The 17,300-nt window shown below is 41.8% G+C and overlaps 3 protein-coding genes across 5 annotated transcripts; 2 read left to right on the plus strand and 1 right to left on the minus strand.

The window, feature by feature from the left end:
• Positions 1 to 575: 575 nt before the first annotated feature.
• On the minus strand, positions 576 to 4,151 carry LOC109907527 (proteasome subunit beta type-6-B like protein). Of its 3 annotated transcripts, none has more exons than XM_020505542.2 (6): positions 3,982 to 4,151; positions 3,123 to 3,193; positions 2,138 to 2,269; positions 1,567 to 1,696; positions 1,324 to 1,468; positions 576 to 1,020 (listed from the first exon to the last, which is right to left on the minus strand). In XM_020505542.2, the coding sequence occupies exons 1-6, from the start codon at positions 4,027 to 4,029 to the stop codon at positions 893 to 895; spliced, it is 654 nt and encodes a 217-aa protein (XP_020361131.1). In that variant the 5' UTR covers positions 4,030 to 4,151; the 3' UTR covers positions 576 to 892. The 3 variants fall into 3 exon arrangements, with proteins under 3 accessions (XP_020361131.1, XP_020361132.1, XP_031649482.1); XM_020505543.2 differs by having other exon boundaries at positions 2,701 to 3,193; positions 3,982 to 4,147; XM_031793622.1 differs by having other exon boundaries at positions 2,701 to 3,228; positions 3,982 to 4,094.
• LOC109907525 (proteasome subunit beta type-7) lies at positions 3,754 to 9,966 on the plus strand. Its single transcript, XM_020505541.2, has 8 exons — positions 3,754 to 4,237; positions 4,572 to 4,665; positions 6,958 to 7,055; positions 7,257 to 7,397; positions 8,722 to 8,837; positions 9,001 to 9,059; positions 9,267 to 9,418; positions 9,568 to 9,966. Exons 1-8 carry the CDS (start codon positions 4,176 to 4,178, stop codon positions 9,677 to 9,679), a joined length of 834 nt encoding a protein of 277 aa, XP_020361130.1. The 5' UTR covers positions 3,754 to 4,175; the 3' UTR covers positions 9,680 to 9,966.
• A 317-nt stretch (positions 9,967 to 10,283) lies between these two features.
• LOC109907528 (proteasome subunit beta type-8-like) lies at positions 10,284 to 13,412 on the plus strand. Its single transcript, XM_020505544.1, has 6 exons — positions 10,284 to 10,707; positions 11,127 to 11,268; positions 11,868 to 11,979; positions 12,401 to 12,530; positions 12,733 to 12,937; positions 13,231 to 13,412. Exons 1-6 carry the CDS (start codon positions 10,582 to 10,584, stop codon positions 13,317 to 13,319), a joined length of 804 nt encoding a protein of 267 aa, XP_020361133.1. The 5' UTR covers positions 10,284 to 10,581; the 3' UTR covers positions 13,320 to 13,412.
• The last annotated feature ends 3,888 nt before the right edge of the window (positions 13,413 to 17,300 follow it).

The raw sequence follows: 17,300 nt of genomic DNA on the forward strand, positions 1-17,300 counted from the left end.
TGGTTGCTGATAATGGGCCTCTGTAGATATTCCATAAAAAATCATTTGTTTCCAGCTACAATAGACATTTACAACATTAACAATTTCTACTCTGTATTTCTGATCAATTTGGTGTTATTTTAATGGACAAAAAAATTGCTTTTCTTTCAAAAACAAGGAAATGTCTAAGTGACCCCAAACTTTTGAACGGTAGTGTACATGTACATATTACCTCAACTAACCTTTAGCCCTGTACATTGCCTCAGGACTGGCACCCCCTGTATATAGCTTCATTTTATGATTGTACTGTTGCTCTTTTATTTTTAACTTTTGTTTATTTAGTAAATATTTTCTTAACTCTTATTTTTCTTAAGTGCATTGTTGGTTAAGGGCTTGTAAGTAAGCATTTCACTATAAGGTCTACTACACCTGTTGTATTCGGCGCTTGTGACAAATAAAATTTGATTTGATGTTTCCTAATCTATTGCTAATGATGCCTCAAAGTAAATGGGGCGTATTCCCTCAGAAATAGCCTAATCAATTATAGTGGGGACTGTCAGATTGACACATTTCTAATCAAACACACTTACACGCAGTGTAAAGATATTTTTTACTTTGATTTGATGGATTCCATACAAAGGTCATCAGATAAAAAAATATATATAAAGCACAGAAACAAAGTGAACACAGTGTGGATTAGAAAACACATAGACAGGAGCAGAGTAGATTCTCACATTGAACTCTTGGAAATCATTAGTGTTTATTTCTAACCACAGTCCCAAAACTGATGTGAATAGTTAGGCCTATGAACACCAAATGCTGCATGTACAGTATGAACAACAGTGATTGGCTGGGTGAAGGTTCCAAATTCCTCTCACAGAGTGTCACAGCTGATTGGCTGATTGAAGTGTCACTACTCGTCGTGGAACTTGGGCAGCTTGTCTCCAGGGATGACAATATGCTCCACCCCCTCCTCCGTGATCACTACCAGGTGTGCCACACCCCCGCTGACATTGTCTCTGCCCATAGCCAGGGCAAGAGCTAGGTGGGGTGAAGAGAAAAAGAAGGGGGAGGGAGGAAAGAGAGGAAAATAGGTCAGATGGCAGGCAGAGATGGGTATGGAACCATATCCTTCCACATTTTCAGGAAACAGGTCTGTTGTGTTCCAGTGCCAATAATGCCATAGCAAACCCATCCTACAATCACTCTCCTGTCCCACTCCACTGGAAGATGTTTTTTTTTTTTTTATAGAAAAATAATTCAATATCTGACGTCTTTTATCCTGTATAAAAACAGTGCCATTCGGATAAAACAAGGAATCCTAAAGGGAAAATCAACTTTTACCATTTGTAGCAAACTGCAGGCACTCCTCTTTGCTCATGTCAGGTTTGTATTTGGCGTCGGCGTAACCGTAGATGTATGTGCTGCCTGATCCTCCGATGGTGAATGGCTGACTGAGTAACATACCGCCCAGGGCCACTGTGTAAACCTACAGGTGAGATAACAGTCAGAAATGGTGTGTGTTCGATTCTGTTGTGTTCTATTCTATAGGTCTGTTTGACTGTTTGTTATGCCCCAGTGCTTCACCTGTGGCCCTTTCTTCCTGTCCCAGCCTGCAGTGATGAAGCCGGCCTGCAGCTCCTCCTTGTTGTTGTAGCACAGCTCCTTCAACACGGACGCTGCTGCCTTCACCAGAGGAGGGGACTCCATCTGAATACTTACCACACAGGGCAGACACAGAGAAGACATGGGTGTCATCATTTAGCTTCAGGATTATTCCACAGTTGGTTTCTATGTCTATTGTAGTTCAAGAGGCCTAGCGATTAAGAGCTTCGGACCAGTAACCGAAAGGTCGCTGGTTTGATCCCCGAGCCGACTAGGTAAAAACATTTTTGTCAATGTGCCCTTGAGCATGGCACTTAACCCTAATTGCTACTGTAAGTTGCTCAGGATAAGAGTGTCTGCTAAATGACTAAAATGTAAACGTAGGCCGCACATTACTACTAAGATCACCTCTGAAATGGAGTTCTCCCCATTGCTGATAATAATACAAATCAATCACACATCAGTCAAGCTTCATTAGTTTGACATCAATCATCACGAGCTATGTCGATCCAGACAAGGCCAGGAACAGAGACAGGGAAAGGGTGGTCTATACCTGTGGAAGGAGATCTGGAACTTGGCAGCCTTGGTGACGGCCTGAGCGTCTGCCAGGGAGCCGGCGATGCAGCAGAATATCCTGTCATGGACCTGGATCAGCTTGTTGATGGTCTTAGAGGACACGTAGTACCTGTGGGTGAAGTGGAGATAGAGACACATTAGACAGACTCCTGGTGACACAGTCCAATGTATATATTGCTATAAGTGATGGCTGATTTATTTAATATGTTGCGTGACACAGACGTATTTGATCATAAAGACATGTCTAGAGGAAAGGAGGAGCAATATGATTAACTTGGTGCAAGGTGTTAATAGGTGTTGAAGATCCTCCTCACAGGCTAACTAGACCGGTTTCGCGCGTGCTTCCGCGTGAGCCATTGCGCACATGTTGATTTTGTTCATCCACACCAGACGCGATCAGGACATGCAGGTTGAAATATCAAAACTAATTCTGAACCAACTATATTAAATTGGGGCCAGGTTGAAAAGAATCAAACATTCATGGCTACCTTGCTGTTAGCTAATTTGTCCTGGGATATAAACATTGGGTTGTTATTTTACCTGAAATGCACAAGGTCCTCTACTCCGACCATTAATCCACAGATAAAAGGGTACACAAGTTAGTTTCTAGTAATCGCTCCTCCTTCAGTCTTCTTCTTTTTCTTCAGACTTTATATGGCGGTTGGCAACAAACTTGGTGCATTACCACCACCAACTGGACTGGAGTGTGGACCTCAGTTCATCTTTCAATCACCCACGTGGGTATATGCTCCAAAAAACCAATGAGGAGATGGGAGAGGCGGGACTTGCAGAGGGTCAAGCGTCACAAATAGAACCAAGTTCTATTTTAGCTCCTGGCTACGCAGACGTTTGTTGACGCACGTGAGCAGTTTGAATGCAATGATTGAATAACATGTATGTGTACATTTATTTTGCAGCGCTCGCTCGCGCATGTAACACGAGCGGTGTGGTCAGCATGTTACCCTCCAATGGACGCCCTGGAATCTGAGCCAATGATGACCCCTCCATTGAACGTCACCGCCAAGATGGTGGTCTGTAGGAGATCAAATGCAGAGCATGTATAATCAGCTAGATGGGGATAGAGGGAGCATACAATTACAATATAAGTTATAATAAAAATTATATATTTGTATGATCATATATTTATGACATTTATTATATCTGATCTAAGGTCATTTCCCTCCTTATGAATATGGTCTATACGAGGGGTGTTCAACATCCAGCCGGTGAGGGGGTCCAATCCGGGTGGTTTGTGTTAAAAAAGTCTTTAAAATGACTAAAACCAAATCGAAATTGTGTAGAAATGAATTACAATCATACAGTTTCATACAGGGAGCATGGGAAATTCGATGGCTAGAGGACTATTTTTTATAACCAATAGAAATATAACCAATTTTCAGTGCAGCCCTCCCGACCTTGTTAAAAACTGAACGCGGCCCCCAGAGCAAAATGAGTTTGACACCCTTGGTCTATAGTCAATGGATGGGCTGTAGTTGGGATTTTGGGAGCATGTACGTAGGTGAATTTCTACCCTGAGTTTGAGTTGCAGATAAATGACTCGAAAACGAAAGTAAATTCAGCCCTTTGTTCTTCAGAAAATATGAAGTTATTATTAAGTTAAATGTATAAACGTTTTACATGAATTTCAGCTTTAGTGTACCGAGATGAATTAATGACAAAATCAACAAGGCAACCTAGAACTAAAATCCTCATAAATTCAGGTAAATTGGTCCCAAAATGTAGGCTACTGTATATCGCTGTTTCAATTTAGGAAAATGTATAACATGATCAGATACAAAATATAACAAATGTTTTACTTACGCCTGTGCTAACTCCTTTGATTTGAGAGTCCATTAAGTGTCTTTCCATTATTAAAACCGATTAAAGAGGGATAAAACTGTGTTCCTTAGTCACATACTGTAGGGTCACATCAGATCGAGAATATTGCGACCTCGTGCGACGTGCAAAGGGTTGTAAGGGAAGTCAGAAGTGAGTGAAAAATAACCTTTTCAGGTATGGCGCTATCAAATGTTCTCGAAATACCTACATCGGGATTTAATTTCGAGAACGTCGCCAGGTATGATTTCCCTTTTATTTTTAAGGATAATAACATTGAGTTTGTTTTGTAAATCGTAATCCAAACTAAGCCTATGTCAAAAGTGAAAGTAATAAATCTCGTATTATCTATGAAAATATGTTTTATAAAAAGACCCGCAAGACTAAATCATTTTTAAGGCTGCATTTGATTCTTTCTGCATTTTCTTTTAATGAAAGTCATACTACTGTGTGTTAATCAGCTGATTGCAATGTTATTGATCTGGTCACCATTAGATAGGGCTTTTCTTTGTATGATTTTGTGGTACACTGTATTGGTATTGTGTATTTGATTGGTTTATATCTTCATCAAACAGAAATGTTGCTCTGGAGGGCCTGCTTGAGGGAGGACAGACCAAGACCCCTAAGCCTATGAAGACTGGGACCACCATAGCTGGACTAGTGTGCAAGGTGAGAGTGATGTCCACTGAAATGGGAAGGAATCTCTAATAAGTGGAAGATCCATATAGCGGGCCAATTTTCAGTGGTCCCATTTAATGTATTTTAAGTAAATTTAACATAATATAATGAACCAGTGCTTGCATTGAATTTCTCAAGTTATATTTGTGTTTTTTGTTAATAATAATAATAATATATTTGATTGTGACATATTTGGACTGACATACTGTAGGTGCAAGTACTTATTTTGGTTGCTGGTACTTCTTATATTTAGGTGCAGGTGCTCCACAATACTTTTGAGATAATATTATATAACAGGAACAGGAGCTCAAGCAGTAGAACATTTGAGGTGCCAGTACTCAGCTCTGGTGAGCACAAGCCCAAGTCAAGCACTGTACTGAACAAAAATATAACATGTCAAGTGTTGGTCCCATGTTTCATAAACTGAAATAAAAGATCCCAGAAATGTTCCGTATGCACAAAACAACAGTTTCTCTCAAATTGCCTGCACAAATGTTTTACATCCCGGTTAGTGAACAATTTCATCCACCTGACAGATGTGGTATATCAAGAAGCTGATTAAACAGCAGGATCATTACACAGGTGCACCTTATGCTGGGGACAAGAAAAGGCCACTCTAAAATGTGCAGTTCTGTCACACAACATAATGCCACAGAGGTCTCAAGTTTTGAGGGAGCATGCAATTGGCATGCTGACTGCAGGAATGTCCACCAGAGCTGTTGCCAGAGGATTTAATATTAATTTCTCTACCATAAGCCGCCTCCAATATCATTTTAGAGTTTGTCAGTACATCCAAACGGCCTCACAACTGCAGACCACTTGTAACGACGACAGCCCAGGACCTCCACATCCGGCTTCTTCACCTGCGGGATCATCTAAGACCAGTCAACCCTGACAGATGATGAAACTGTGGGTTTATACAACCAAAGAATTTCTGCACAAACTGTCAGAAGCCATCTCAGGGAAGCTCATCTGTGTGCTCATCGTCCTCACCAGGGTCTTGACCTGACTGCAGTTTGGCTTCATAACTGACTTCAGTGGGCAAATGCTCACCTTTGATGGCTATTGGCACACTGGAGAAGTGTGCTTTTCACAGATGAATCCCGGTTTCAAATGTACCGGGCAGATGGTAAATAATGTGTATGGCGATGTGTGGGGGGGGAGTGATTTGCTGATGTCAACATTGTGAACAGAGTGCCCCATGGTGGTGGTGGGGTTATGGTATGGACAGGCATAAGCGACGGACAACGAACACAATTACATTTTATCGATGAAAATTTGAATGCGCAAAGATACCGTGATGAGATCCTGAGGCCCATTGTCGTGCCATTCATCCACTGCCATCACCTCATGTTTCAGCATGATAATGCACGGCCCCATATCGCAAGGGTCTGTACACAATTCCTGGAAGCTGAAAATGTCCCAGTTCTTCCATGGCCTGCATACTCACAGACATGTCACCCATTGAGCATGTTTGGGATGCTCTGGATCGACGTGTACCACAGCATGTTCCAGTTCCCGCCAATATCCATCAACTTCGCACAGCCATTGACAACGGACAGCGAACACAATTACATTTTATCAATGAAAATTTGAATGCACAAAGATACAGTGATGAGATCCTGAGGCCCATTGTCGTGCCATTCATCCACTGCCATCACCTCATGTTTCAGCATGATAATGCACGGCCCCATGTCGCAAGGGTCTGTACACAATTCCTGGAAGCTGAAAATGTCCCAGTTCTTCCATGGCCTGCATACTCACAGACATGTCACCCATTGAGCATGTTTGGGATGCTCTGGATCGACGTGTACCACAGCAAGTTCCAGTTCCCGCTAATATCCAGCAATTTTGCACAGCCATTGACGAAGAGTGGGACAACCAGGCCACAATCAACAGCCTGATCAACTCTATGTGAAGGAGACGCTGCATGAGTCAAATTTGCATGAGGCAAATTATTGTCACAACAGATACTGACTGGTTTTCTGATCCATGCCCCTACTTTTTCTTTAAGGTATCTGTGACCAACAGATGCATATCTATATTCCCAGTCATGTGCAATCCATAGATTAGGGCCTAATGAATATATTTAAATGGGCTGGTTTCCTTCTATGAACTGTAAGTCAGTACAATCTTTGAAATTGTTGCATGTTGTGTTTACATGTTTGTTCCCTGTACCTTATCATGATCCTTGCCTGTCTATATGTGACTTAAAAAAGACAATAATGATGGACAGAATGTATTGAAATTAATTGGGTATTAAATGGAGTGTTCTTTGGGCAGGAGGGAGTGGTACTGGGAGCAGACACACGGGCCACCTCCGGTGAAGTGGTGGCTGATAAGATGTGCGCCAAGATCCACTACATCTCCCCCAATATATAGTGAGTAGGCCTACACCTGTTTTAAGGGATAGTAAATGTGTGACTTATGTTTAGAATGGAATTGATTGTCGTGTGTGTGTAAGAGAGAAGTGGGAGAGTAGTGAAAAAAATGGAGGCTGTCCCTTTTATTTGAGATATCCATGCCTGCACGCACATCCATTGTTCTCCTGTCCTGTCTCTCCTGTCTACTCCCTCTCTCAGCTGCTGTGGTGCAGGAACTGCAGCGGATACAGAGAAGACGACCGACCTGCTCTCCTCCAACCTCACCATCTTTTCTATGAACAGCGGCAGGAACCCACGTGTCGTGATGGCAGTAAACATACTGCAGGACATGCTATTCAGGTGTGTGTGCGAGTGTGTGTATCTTTACCACTCTCCATTACAGCAGTGGTTCCCAACTCCGGTCCTCGAGTAACCCCAACAGCACACGTTTTTGTCGAAGCCCCAGACAAACACACCTCATTTAACTTGTCAAAGGGTTGATGATTAGTTGACAAGTAGAATCAGGTGTGCTTGTCCGGGGCCAAAACAGAAATATGTACTGTTGGGGGTACTCGGGGAACAGAGTTGGGAACCACTGCATTGGAGTATTAAACATTACACTTTGTTAGAGCATTTAAGTGGCAATCTGCAGTTTAAAAAACAACAAAGCAGTTACCCAGACACAGATTTGGTAAACAGCTGAGGGATGGGGCTGGAGAAATGGAACCACTCTCAAATTAATCCACAAAGCAATGGATGAAAGGACTGACCATCTGCGAGGTCAGTTATTATAATATTTTTTACTATGGCCTAGATTCAATCAGATCAGTGTTAACCTGCGATAACCAACAATCACATTTCACAGTTTTTATTCAGGCGATGTCAGAGGTTTAATGATTCGGTGAGCGGCTGCTCGTGTGGTTATTGTCACAAAGCCACGCCATTAGCGTTACAAGTTCAGAACGAGAAAGTGTAGGCTCTGTAGAAATAATGACGCTCAAATTGGAAATCATTAAACAAAATAATAAGGGTTTCTATCAGCCTAATCGAGGTGTAGATTATGTCGCACATTCCGGTGTTCAAACCTGTAACACGGCTGCATGGGATTTCTACTACTGCGACTCTAGTGCATCCTATGGCAATGTCGGCGATAGGTATAATGTCGGCGATAGGTATAATGTCGCCGATAGGTATAATGTCGGCGATAGGTATAACGCCGGCGAACCACTTCTGGGTTTGACCACTCCAACGCAGTTACACCTCCGACATTGCCTAAACAAAAGCTATGCTATGCTGTTGTCGGTTATCGCTGGTTAAAGCTGAACTGACTGAATCTAGGCCCATGTTTTGAGGCTATTCCAGTGTTTGTCTACAAATACATTGTTTATAAACAGTGGAGTTAAAAATGCTTCTATTTTGGGTTCTGATAGGGGTACGACAGTTGAGCTAATAAGCCCATGAGGCATTTATAAGTTACACTCTTCAAGAATCAATGGGTATATATCATTCATTTAAAAGTCCAAAAATGGATGTAGCAATCGCAGATTGCCCATTTAAACATGACTGTCTGTTGAAAAAACTCACCTCAACCACGCTCCAATGTAACAGCCTTTCATGTCAGATAAGTTTGCTTCAAAATAGCAATTCTTGTTTGTTAATAATCTATCTCATAATTCTCTCATAGGTACCGGGGCCAGATAGGGGCCAGTCTAATCCTAGGAGGGGTGGACTGCAGCGGCAATCACCTCTACACAGTGGGGCCCTATGGAAGCATAGACAATGTGCCATACCTTGCAATGGGTGAGGGACTGCTACTGTGTCAAGCATACATAAGCATACACCCATATACTGTTATTGTTTGGGCCATTATTAGTTGATTAATCAACTAGTCATGAATAATCTATAAATAATTACATTTAGTTGATTCATATTTGTGTTTTACTTTGAATTGTGTTTTGTGTAGGGTCTGGAGACTTGGCTGCTTTGGGGATTCTGGAGGACAGGTTCAAACCTAATATGGAGGTTTGTGACTTTTCCTTAGGCAGGCTAGAAGTTGTCATACATTTAGTTCATATGCTATCGCGTCAACAGAGTTCAAGTCTCAAGAGTTAAGTCAATGGACTCGCCATAAAGAATGCATGAGATTTGTTTACATTAATCTGAATGTTTTGCAGTCCTACCTCCCCCATCCCAGTCCTTCATTCACTCCCCATTCCTGTGTCCTACTAGATGGAGGAGGCTAAGGAGCTGGTCCGGGATGCCATCCACTCTGGCATCATGAGTGACCTGGGCTCAGGAAACAACATAGATATCTGTGTCATCACTAAACAGGGGGTGGACTACATCAGGCCGTACCAGGAGTCAGAGTACAAAGACAAGAGGTAAATGATGTCACCATCCTCAGATTCTGCTTCAAGTATTAGTCTAGACAGCATATTTGCGAAAATTATTGTTGTTTGTCAAAACAGTGGTTCATTTCTCTCACTTCTCTCTCATTCCCACTCTCTCTCTCTCACCCTCTCTCATTCAGGCAGAAGAGATACAAGTATGGTCCAGGTACAACATCTATTTTGACAGAGAAAATAGTCCCTCTGGAGCTGGAGGTAGTGCAGGAGACAGTCCAGCAGATGGATACTGCCTGAACCTGACCACTCAGAAACGACAAAGAGAGGCTGGAGACAGTCACACAGAGGCTAATCACAATATTCAGACATAAAAGAAATGAATAAAAGACACCTAATAATGACAAGACTTGACTACAAGGTGACACTACAATGCAAAGCCATAAAAACCTTGTGACATAAAGATCTTAGTTGAATGAACTGTAGGCAGCGATACATTTTGAACAGGTATAAAATACCTAAGCTAGTGGGTGAAATATTGGAAAGTGATTGATTGAATAAAAAGTCTACATTATTTTTCATGAAAATGTGTTGAGTTTTCCCTCCTCACTTTTAGCTTTCCCTTTTAGCACAGTTCTCACATCATCTTCATTTTGGTGTGTTTTTAATAATCTTGCCATGGTTCACCAATGAAGAATATACCTGCTACTACCTTCCAGGGGATTTCGATATTTTAAATGTTTCAAATAGTGAACAAATTGTGAAACGCAATACACCATAATGTTAACCACATGAAACCTCCTAACAGGTCTCCATATTTACTGACGACGATGCCACAAATAATGCTCAGCGATTGGCAAAATGTGTGATACATTTACACTCAATTTACTGTATTTTGTTGTGATATATTATGGCAAAACTTCCAAGACTATGAACACTTGTTTATCAGTATGACTATAGGCTTGGCTAGGCTAGGCTATTGTCAAATACACATTAGCCTATAGATGCTGTGTTGGTAACTTTTACGATCACGAATGAGAAATTACCTTAAAAACCCTTTCGGTTTCGTGTGCATTGTAAGGAAAGACATTTCCTTGATGCAACCGAGCGAAGTAAGGCTGTATTTTTTCTTTCAGATTTAATGAAGAGATAGCATATATTGTTATATTTGAGCCTACATTCGTATATTTGATTGAATCAGTATGGCCCTTTTCGATGTAAGTGGTTATAAATCCCACTCGGAACTTCGTGGGCAGATTATTGGAACAGGAGTAGGGCATTTTATCGACCGACCGAATCAGCAATTTTCTGTTCCCGTTGGAGTGGATGTGAGTATCCTATTCATTTTTAATAAGAAATATTGGAAATTGTATTTCATGATATTCAATTTTAAAAAATGGCAATGCATCAATTAGTCTTCGTATTAGTTTGTTAAAGGAGACCGTGATCTTGGGTATGTGCCAAAATCAATTTTAAGCTTCTTTCAATTTGCACGTAGTTTCTGTTTCTTCTGTGGTGCTTATGTGAAGTGAACTATTCTTATGTGAAGTGAACTATAGAATTACGCATGGTTCAATGGAGAAGCACAACTCACCTCAGGCACAGTTTTACGCACGCCACGCACAACCATACATGTGCGCGCACGCTCCAGAAAAGATGCTGACTAAAGCTGCTGTCTCACTCATTTTTAAACGGTTGGATCCATCTATTTCTCAGTTCCCCTCTATATTGCTCTCTTTCTCTCTAGCCCTCAGGGTTCCTCAAGTCATGCAGCCGTGAAGGTGGTGTGTCCATAGATCTGAACCATGGTACTACTACCCTGGCTTTCACATTCCGCCATGGTGTCATTGTGGCTGTGGACTCGAGGGCCTCAGCTGGCAGCTACATTGGTAAACATCATATTCCATAAGGTTTAGCTTCACCCCATCAGCCTTGCGGAGTCTTCAGTGCATGTGGTTCAGATTTATAATTTAAGAAAATTAGCTTTAATCTCTCATACACTTGTGTTCATCTGACAACACCTATACACAGTAATACACCAGTAATAGCATATATACTTCATATATGTCATTTAGCAGACAGTTTTATCCAAAGTGATTTACAGTCATGCGTGCATACATTTTACATATGGGTGGTCCCGGGAATAGAACCCACTACCCTGGCGTTACAACCACCATGCTCTACCATCTAAGCTATAAAGGATCTATGACATACTACTGTTACTTCTATAACTGCCCACTGTATTGCGAGTACTAAACCAAATTTACAAGTGGTGTTTGTAAGCTCATCCATTTTGATGTGATTTACCTTGGAAGGTTGATGTGATTAGCCTTGAGTTGGTCCATTTAGAGTTCTGTTCCAGAAGCAGTCGTAGACACATCCGACACCTCCAGATGCAGAATGTATCTCAGTTTCCCCGGACATCTATAACCAAACATAAAGCAACCATTCTCTAACCCTGTTGCCGTGTCTTTGTCTTTCCCTGCAGAGTCGAAGGAGGCTAACAAGGTGATAGAGATCAACCCTTACCTGCTGGGGACCATGTCCGGTAGTGCTGCTGACTGCCAGTACTGGGAGAGACTGCTGGCTAAGGAGTGCAGGTCTGTTGGAGCTTGTCTCTGGGATTGAGTCCCGCTATACAGTTACACGGCGTTAATATCACAGTCATCAATGCCTGTCGGTGTAAGTCAGGTTTGTAGGCATGGGTTGGATGAAGAGAACATTTACCAATCAATTTCCTTACACTCACAACAAATGCACAAGACATAAAGTAATTACCTCACAACCATATCAGTATCAACCAGTGACTTTGTGGTTACCATCTAATTAACGTTTTGTCCATAATGCTGATCTAGACTCGCCCTCTCCCTATCTTAGTCTTCTTGGTCTGCTTTCTAAGCCATATTAATGCCTTGACCCTTTAGGTATTTGTTAAAATGTATCGGGAGGTAAACCAGTGTGTTAGCACTCTGACCGCCTTGTCTCATACAGTGACTGACCCTCCATCTCTTTGTGTCTCAGGCTGTACAAACTGAGGAACAAGCAGAGGATCTCAGTGTCTGCAGCCTCTAAGCTGCTGTGTAACATGATGCTGGGCTACAGGGGCATGGGCCTCTCCATGGGCAGCATGATCGTTGGCTGGGACAATAAGGTACAGGGTGGGTGGGAGTGAAGAGTGGAATGTGCGTGTATGTGTGGAATGTGTGTGTGTGTGTGGTATGTGTGTGTGTGCGCGAGCCTGCATGTGTATTAGAAGGCCTCCGTTTTCATCCTTATGGTACCCAACATGTTTGAGTGCCTCCAATTGTCACGTCTGTTGATGAGTTTCAATTTATTTGTGTCTTGCTGTCCAGGGCCCTGGTTTGTACTATGTGGATGACAACGCCACACGTCTCTCTGGTCGCATGTTCTCTACTGGTTGTGGTAGCAGCTATGCGTACGGAGTGATTGACAGCGGCTACCGTGAGGACATGACGGTAGAGGAGGCGTACGAGCTGGGCCGCCGCGGTATCACCCACGCCACACACAGAGACGCCTACTCCGGAGGAGTGGTCAACCGTGAGTGACCTTGTTCTAAACCTATACTCATTCTGTGACTATTTTGATTTGATTTGACTTGACTTAGTCATATCTTGTGTGAGCATGTGAATCATAAGATAGGTGTTTGTTGTGTAAATTCCAGGTGTGAATTCCATGTAAGAGGTTAGAACTAAATGTTCAATTATAATCTTATCTCATAACCATTTATTATATGCTGAAGCCAAAGGAAAAATCAAATGTAAACAATAGCTTTAAATTCATTTATGTCTTTTTAAATGCATGTATGTGTAACTGTCTGTGTGTTTGTCCAGTGTACCACATGCAGGAGGACGGCTGGATAAAGGTGTGTAAAGAAGACGTTTCAGAGCTGATCCACCGCTACAGGAAAGGCATGTTCTGATCCCAGATCAGTTTCCACACCCACACAGACACACTGTGTTCTCTCTCAACTGATCCCAACACTGCTCCAAATAAAGACGGTTTTCAAACTGTATACTCTGGCCTCTATTGTTTAACCTGGAGATCTTACATGCCTAACCATGTTTATGTCAAGTAAATTGTCACGGGCCTCTCGAGTGGTGCAGTGGTCTAAGGTACTGCATCTACATCGCAGTGTTAGCTGTGCCACTAGAGATCCTGGTTCAAGTTCAGGCTCTGTCGCAGCTGGCCGTGACCGGGAAACCCATCAGGCGGTGCACAATGGATTGTGTATGTGCCATTCATAGGGTGAATGGGCAAGACAAAATATTTAGTTAGCTTTGAATGGGGTATGATAGTAGGTGCAAGGCACACCTGTTTGTGTCACACCTGTTTGTGTCACACCTGTTTGTGTCACACCCGTTTGTGTCACACCCGTTTGTGTCACACCTGTTTGTGTCACACCTGTTTGTGTCACACCTGTTTGTGTCACACCTGTTTGTGTCACACCTGTTTGTGTCACACCTGTTTGTGTCACACCTGTTTGTGTCACACCTGTTTGTGTCACACCTGTTTGTGTCAACTGCAATGCCGCTGGGTTGTTCTTGTATCCCGTTTGTATCAAGTAGGTCCACCACCCAAAGGACATCCAGGCAACTTGACACAACTGTGGGAAGCATTGGAGTCAACATGGGCCAGCATCCCTGTGGAACGCTTTCGACATCTTGTAGAGTCCATTCCCAGATGAATAGATTAATTTTTTTCTTGCAACTCAATATTAGGAAGGTGTTCCTAGATTTTTGTACACTCAGTGTATCTATATTTATGCGTGGGAATACTTTGGAACAGATTTCCCAAATTAGAATCACTTGGAGCTGATTTGCTGGTGTTTTTCAAGTATTTTATGTCCAAAACTCACCCTCGGGCCACCAGTTGGGGAACCCTGGTATATGAGAATCGACCAGTTGTTTCCCAGTGCCAGTCATACAAACCTGGATTTGTATTTTCTCTGTAGTCTGTTGAGACTTGTGAAATACACGTTAAATAAATTGGGACTTGACAACTTTGTGACTTGAAGAGGTTTAGTCAAGTATTTTAGCACGCAAAAGGGTCAAATAACATAACCTCATAACCAACGATTGAAGGAGTAAGTAAAGTCCTTATCGTCCTGTCAAGCGTAAAACAAACTGTTTCCTGAAACACAAGTACAGTACATGTCACAAACCAGTCGGATGTGTTCGCCCAGTTGCTTTTGGTTGGCACCATTCTGTAAATGTCCATCTTAGTGTAGGAGTTCACTGTACAAATCAAACATTACAAACACAATGTGCTATCAAAGGAAGCTTTTAATTAATGTGATGAATTTGCCATAACATCTGAAGTAGGCTATTTCTCCCATATTATGTTCATTTTCTCAGCTTGATAAACGAGTCACTGTGGATATGAATAGTGGAATAGTGTGTGCAGTCATTACATTGGGAGTATACTGTAGGTGCCAACATGTTATGATAAAAAGTGAATTACATCCCTTATAGCAACTGCATTACATAAAAGTCTACCAACATCGATGTCATCTGTTGCCAGGCAGGATTCTGTGCAACAGGTCTTGGTGAATACCTTACAATAGGCAATTCAATTTCAGCATGGAAGAGGACAGAAGTACTGCTACAGCTGCTCTGTTCTCCTTGGCAGTTTATTGATCAATAAATATCATTGATTCATTGGCCAGAGTTCACTTACAGTTGAAGTTTGAAGTTTACATACACCTTAGCCAAATACATTTAAACTAAGTTTTTCACAATTCCTGGCATTTAATCAGGGTAAAAAGTCCCTGTTTTAGGTCAGTTAGGATCACCACTTTAAGAATGTGAAATGTCAGAATAATAGTAGAGAGAATGATTTATTTCAGCTTTTATTTCTTTCATCACATTCCCAGTGGGTCAGAAGTTTACATACACTCAATTAGTATTTGGTAGCATTGCATTTAAATTGTTTAACTTGGGTCGAATGTTTTGGGTAGCCTTCCACAAGCTTCCCACAATAAGTTGGGTGAATTTTGGCCCATTCCTCCTGACAGAGCTGGTGTAATTGAGTTTCGATTGTAGGCCTCCTTGCTTGCACACACTTTTTCAGTTCTGCCCACAAATTTTCTGTAGGATTGTCACGTTCTGACCTTAGTTCCTTTTTTATGTCTTTATTTTAGTCAGGGCGTGAGTTGGGGTGGGCATTCTATGTTGTTTTTCTATGTTTTGTTCTGTTGTTATATTTCTATGTGTTTGGCCTAGTATGGTTCTCAATCAGAGGCAGGTGTCAGTCGTTGTCTCTGATTGGGAGCCATATATAGGTAGCCTGTTTTCTATTGTGTTTTGTGGGTGGTTGTATCCTGTGTTAGTGTTTTCACCATACGGGACTGTTTCGGTTGTTTGCGTGTACTTTTGTTATTTTGTTAAGTTTTCTGTTGATTTATTAAATATATCATTATGGACACTTACCACGCTGCACATTGGTCTGATCCTTGCTCCTCCTCTGAAGAAGAAGAGGAATTCCGTTACAAGGATTGAGGTCAGGGCTTTGTGATGGCCACTCCAATACCTTGATGTCATAAGAAATTCTATCTCAAATGTTCTAACTGAACAATTATATATCTCTGTCTAATTCCTGAAGGTTGTAAATCTCCAGTTCAAAGAAATAGACACCCTCAGCCTGCAATAGATCAATTCTTTATTCAGAGAGCGCTCTGCCCCTCAAATGCAGAGCCAGTCTTTTATAGCACACACACAACTTAACTCACATCAGTAGAAACTCCACCTCTCTTTAGGTGGGCTGTATTTTTCCACACACATTGTTTATCACACTTCTGCAACATGTTTCATCATCTTCGCAAGCCTAGCCGTTTCTAACAGTTTTTTCCTCCCTAGGGTGGAGAGTTCTCTTTCCAGTTATTAGTTTCACCGTTATCACAAGTCGACAGTTCAGATGTCCTTGAATGTCTCAACTATACCCTGCTCATATTGTGAAATAGTAACACAATGGCCTAGTCACACACATTATTGGATTATGACTCTAACACATTTCATACAATTATATGGTTTCAGGGTGGAATACTTTAGTCATTATCTTAAACATATAAATTCTTCTATCACTTGACTTCGTTGTCTGACACAACTTTGTTGACTTTTGACACAACTTTGGAAGTATGCTTGGGGTCATTGTCCATTTGGAAGACCCATTTGCAACCAAGCCTTAACTTCCTGACTGCTGTCTTGAGATGTTGCTTCAATATATCCACATAATTTTCATACCTCATGATGCCATCTATTCTGTGAAGTGCACCAGTCCCTCCTGCAGCAAAGCACCCCCACAAAATGATGCTGCCACCCCCGTGCTTCACAGTTGGGATGGTGTGCTTCGGTTTGCAAGCCTCCCCCTTTTTCCTCCGAACATAACGATGGCCATTATGGCCAAACAGTTCTATTTTTGCTTCATCAGACCAGAGGACAAAGATCGTACTATTTTGGAGAAATGTCCTCTGGTCTAATGAAGCAAAAATAGAACTGTTCTGTATGAAAGACATTTGAATAAAATGCTTTTTTATTTAACATTTATTTAACATTTATTTAACCAGGCAAGTCAGTTAAGAACACATTCTTATTTTCAATGACGGCCTGGGAACAGTGGGTTAACTGCCTGTTCAGGGGCAGAACGACAGATTTGTACCTTGTCAGCTCGGGGGTTTGAACTCGCAACCTTCCGGTTACTAGTCCAAAGCTCTAACCACTAGGCTACGCTGCCGCTTGTTTACAATAAGAGGAACAGGAGCTCAAGCAGTAGAACATTTGAGGTTCCGGTACTCAGCTGCAGTGAGCTCCTTCCCAAGTCAAGCACTGTTTACAGCATAATTGTTTACCTGGGACCCATGTATCTTCTGATTGGCACCATACCATAAAGTTACACCCTAGTTTTG

Source organism: Oncorhynchus kisutch, linkage group LG17 (assembly GCF_002021735.2).
Source record: "Oncorhynchus kisutch isolate 150728-3 linkage group LG17, Okis_V2, whole genome shotgun sequence".
Taxonomy (NCBI): Eukaryota; Metazoa; Chordata; class Actinopteri; order Salmoniformes; family Salmonidae; genus Oncorhynchus; species Oncorhynchus kisutch.

Bases quoted from the DNA above. Each gene is read 5' to 3' on its own strand.
- LOC109907525 (XM_020505541.2), top strand. From the start codon at position 4,176: ATGGCGCTATCAAATGTTCTCGAAATACCTACATCGGGATTTAATTTC. The intron at 4,666-6,957 runs GTGAGAGTGATG...TTCTTTGGGCAG, and splicing joins TAGCTGGACTAGTGTGCAAG to GAGGGAGTGGTACTGGGAGC. The intron at 7,056-7,256 runs GTGAGTAGGCCT...TCCCTCTCTCAG, and splicing joins TACATCTCCCCCAATATATA to CTGCTGTGGTGCAGGAACTG.
- LOC109907527 (XM_020505542.2), bottom strand. From the start codon at position 4,029: ATGGAAAGACACTTAATGGACTCTCAAATCAAAGGAGTTAGCACAGGC. The intron at 2,270-3,122 runs GTAACATGCTGA...CTTCACCCACAG, and splicing joins TCCAGGGCGTCCATTGGAGG to GTACTACGTGTCCTCTAAGA. The intron at 1,697-2,137 runs GTATAGACCACC...CTGTGTGGTAAG, and splicing joins TTCCAGATCTCCTTCCACAG to TATTCAGATGGAGTCCCCTC.
- LOC109907528 (XM_020505544.1), top strand. From the start codon at position 10,582: ATGGCCCTTTTCGATGTAAGTGGTTATAAATCCCACTCGGAACTTCGT. The intron at 11,980-12,400 runs GTCTGTTGGAGC...TTTGTGTCTCAG, and splicing joins CTGCTGGCTAAGGAGTGCAG to GCTGTACAAACTGAGGAACA. The intron at 12,531-12,732 runs GTACAGGGTGGG...CTTGCTGTCCAG, and splicing joins TCGTTGGCTGGGACAATAAG to GGCCCTGGTTTGTACTATGT.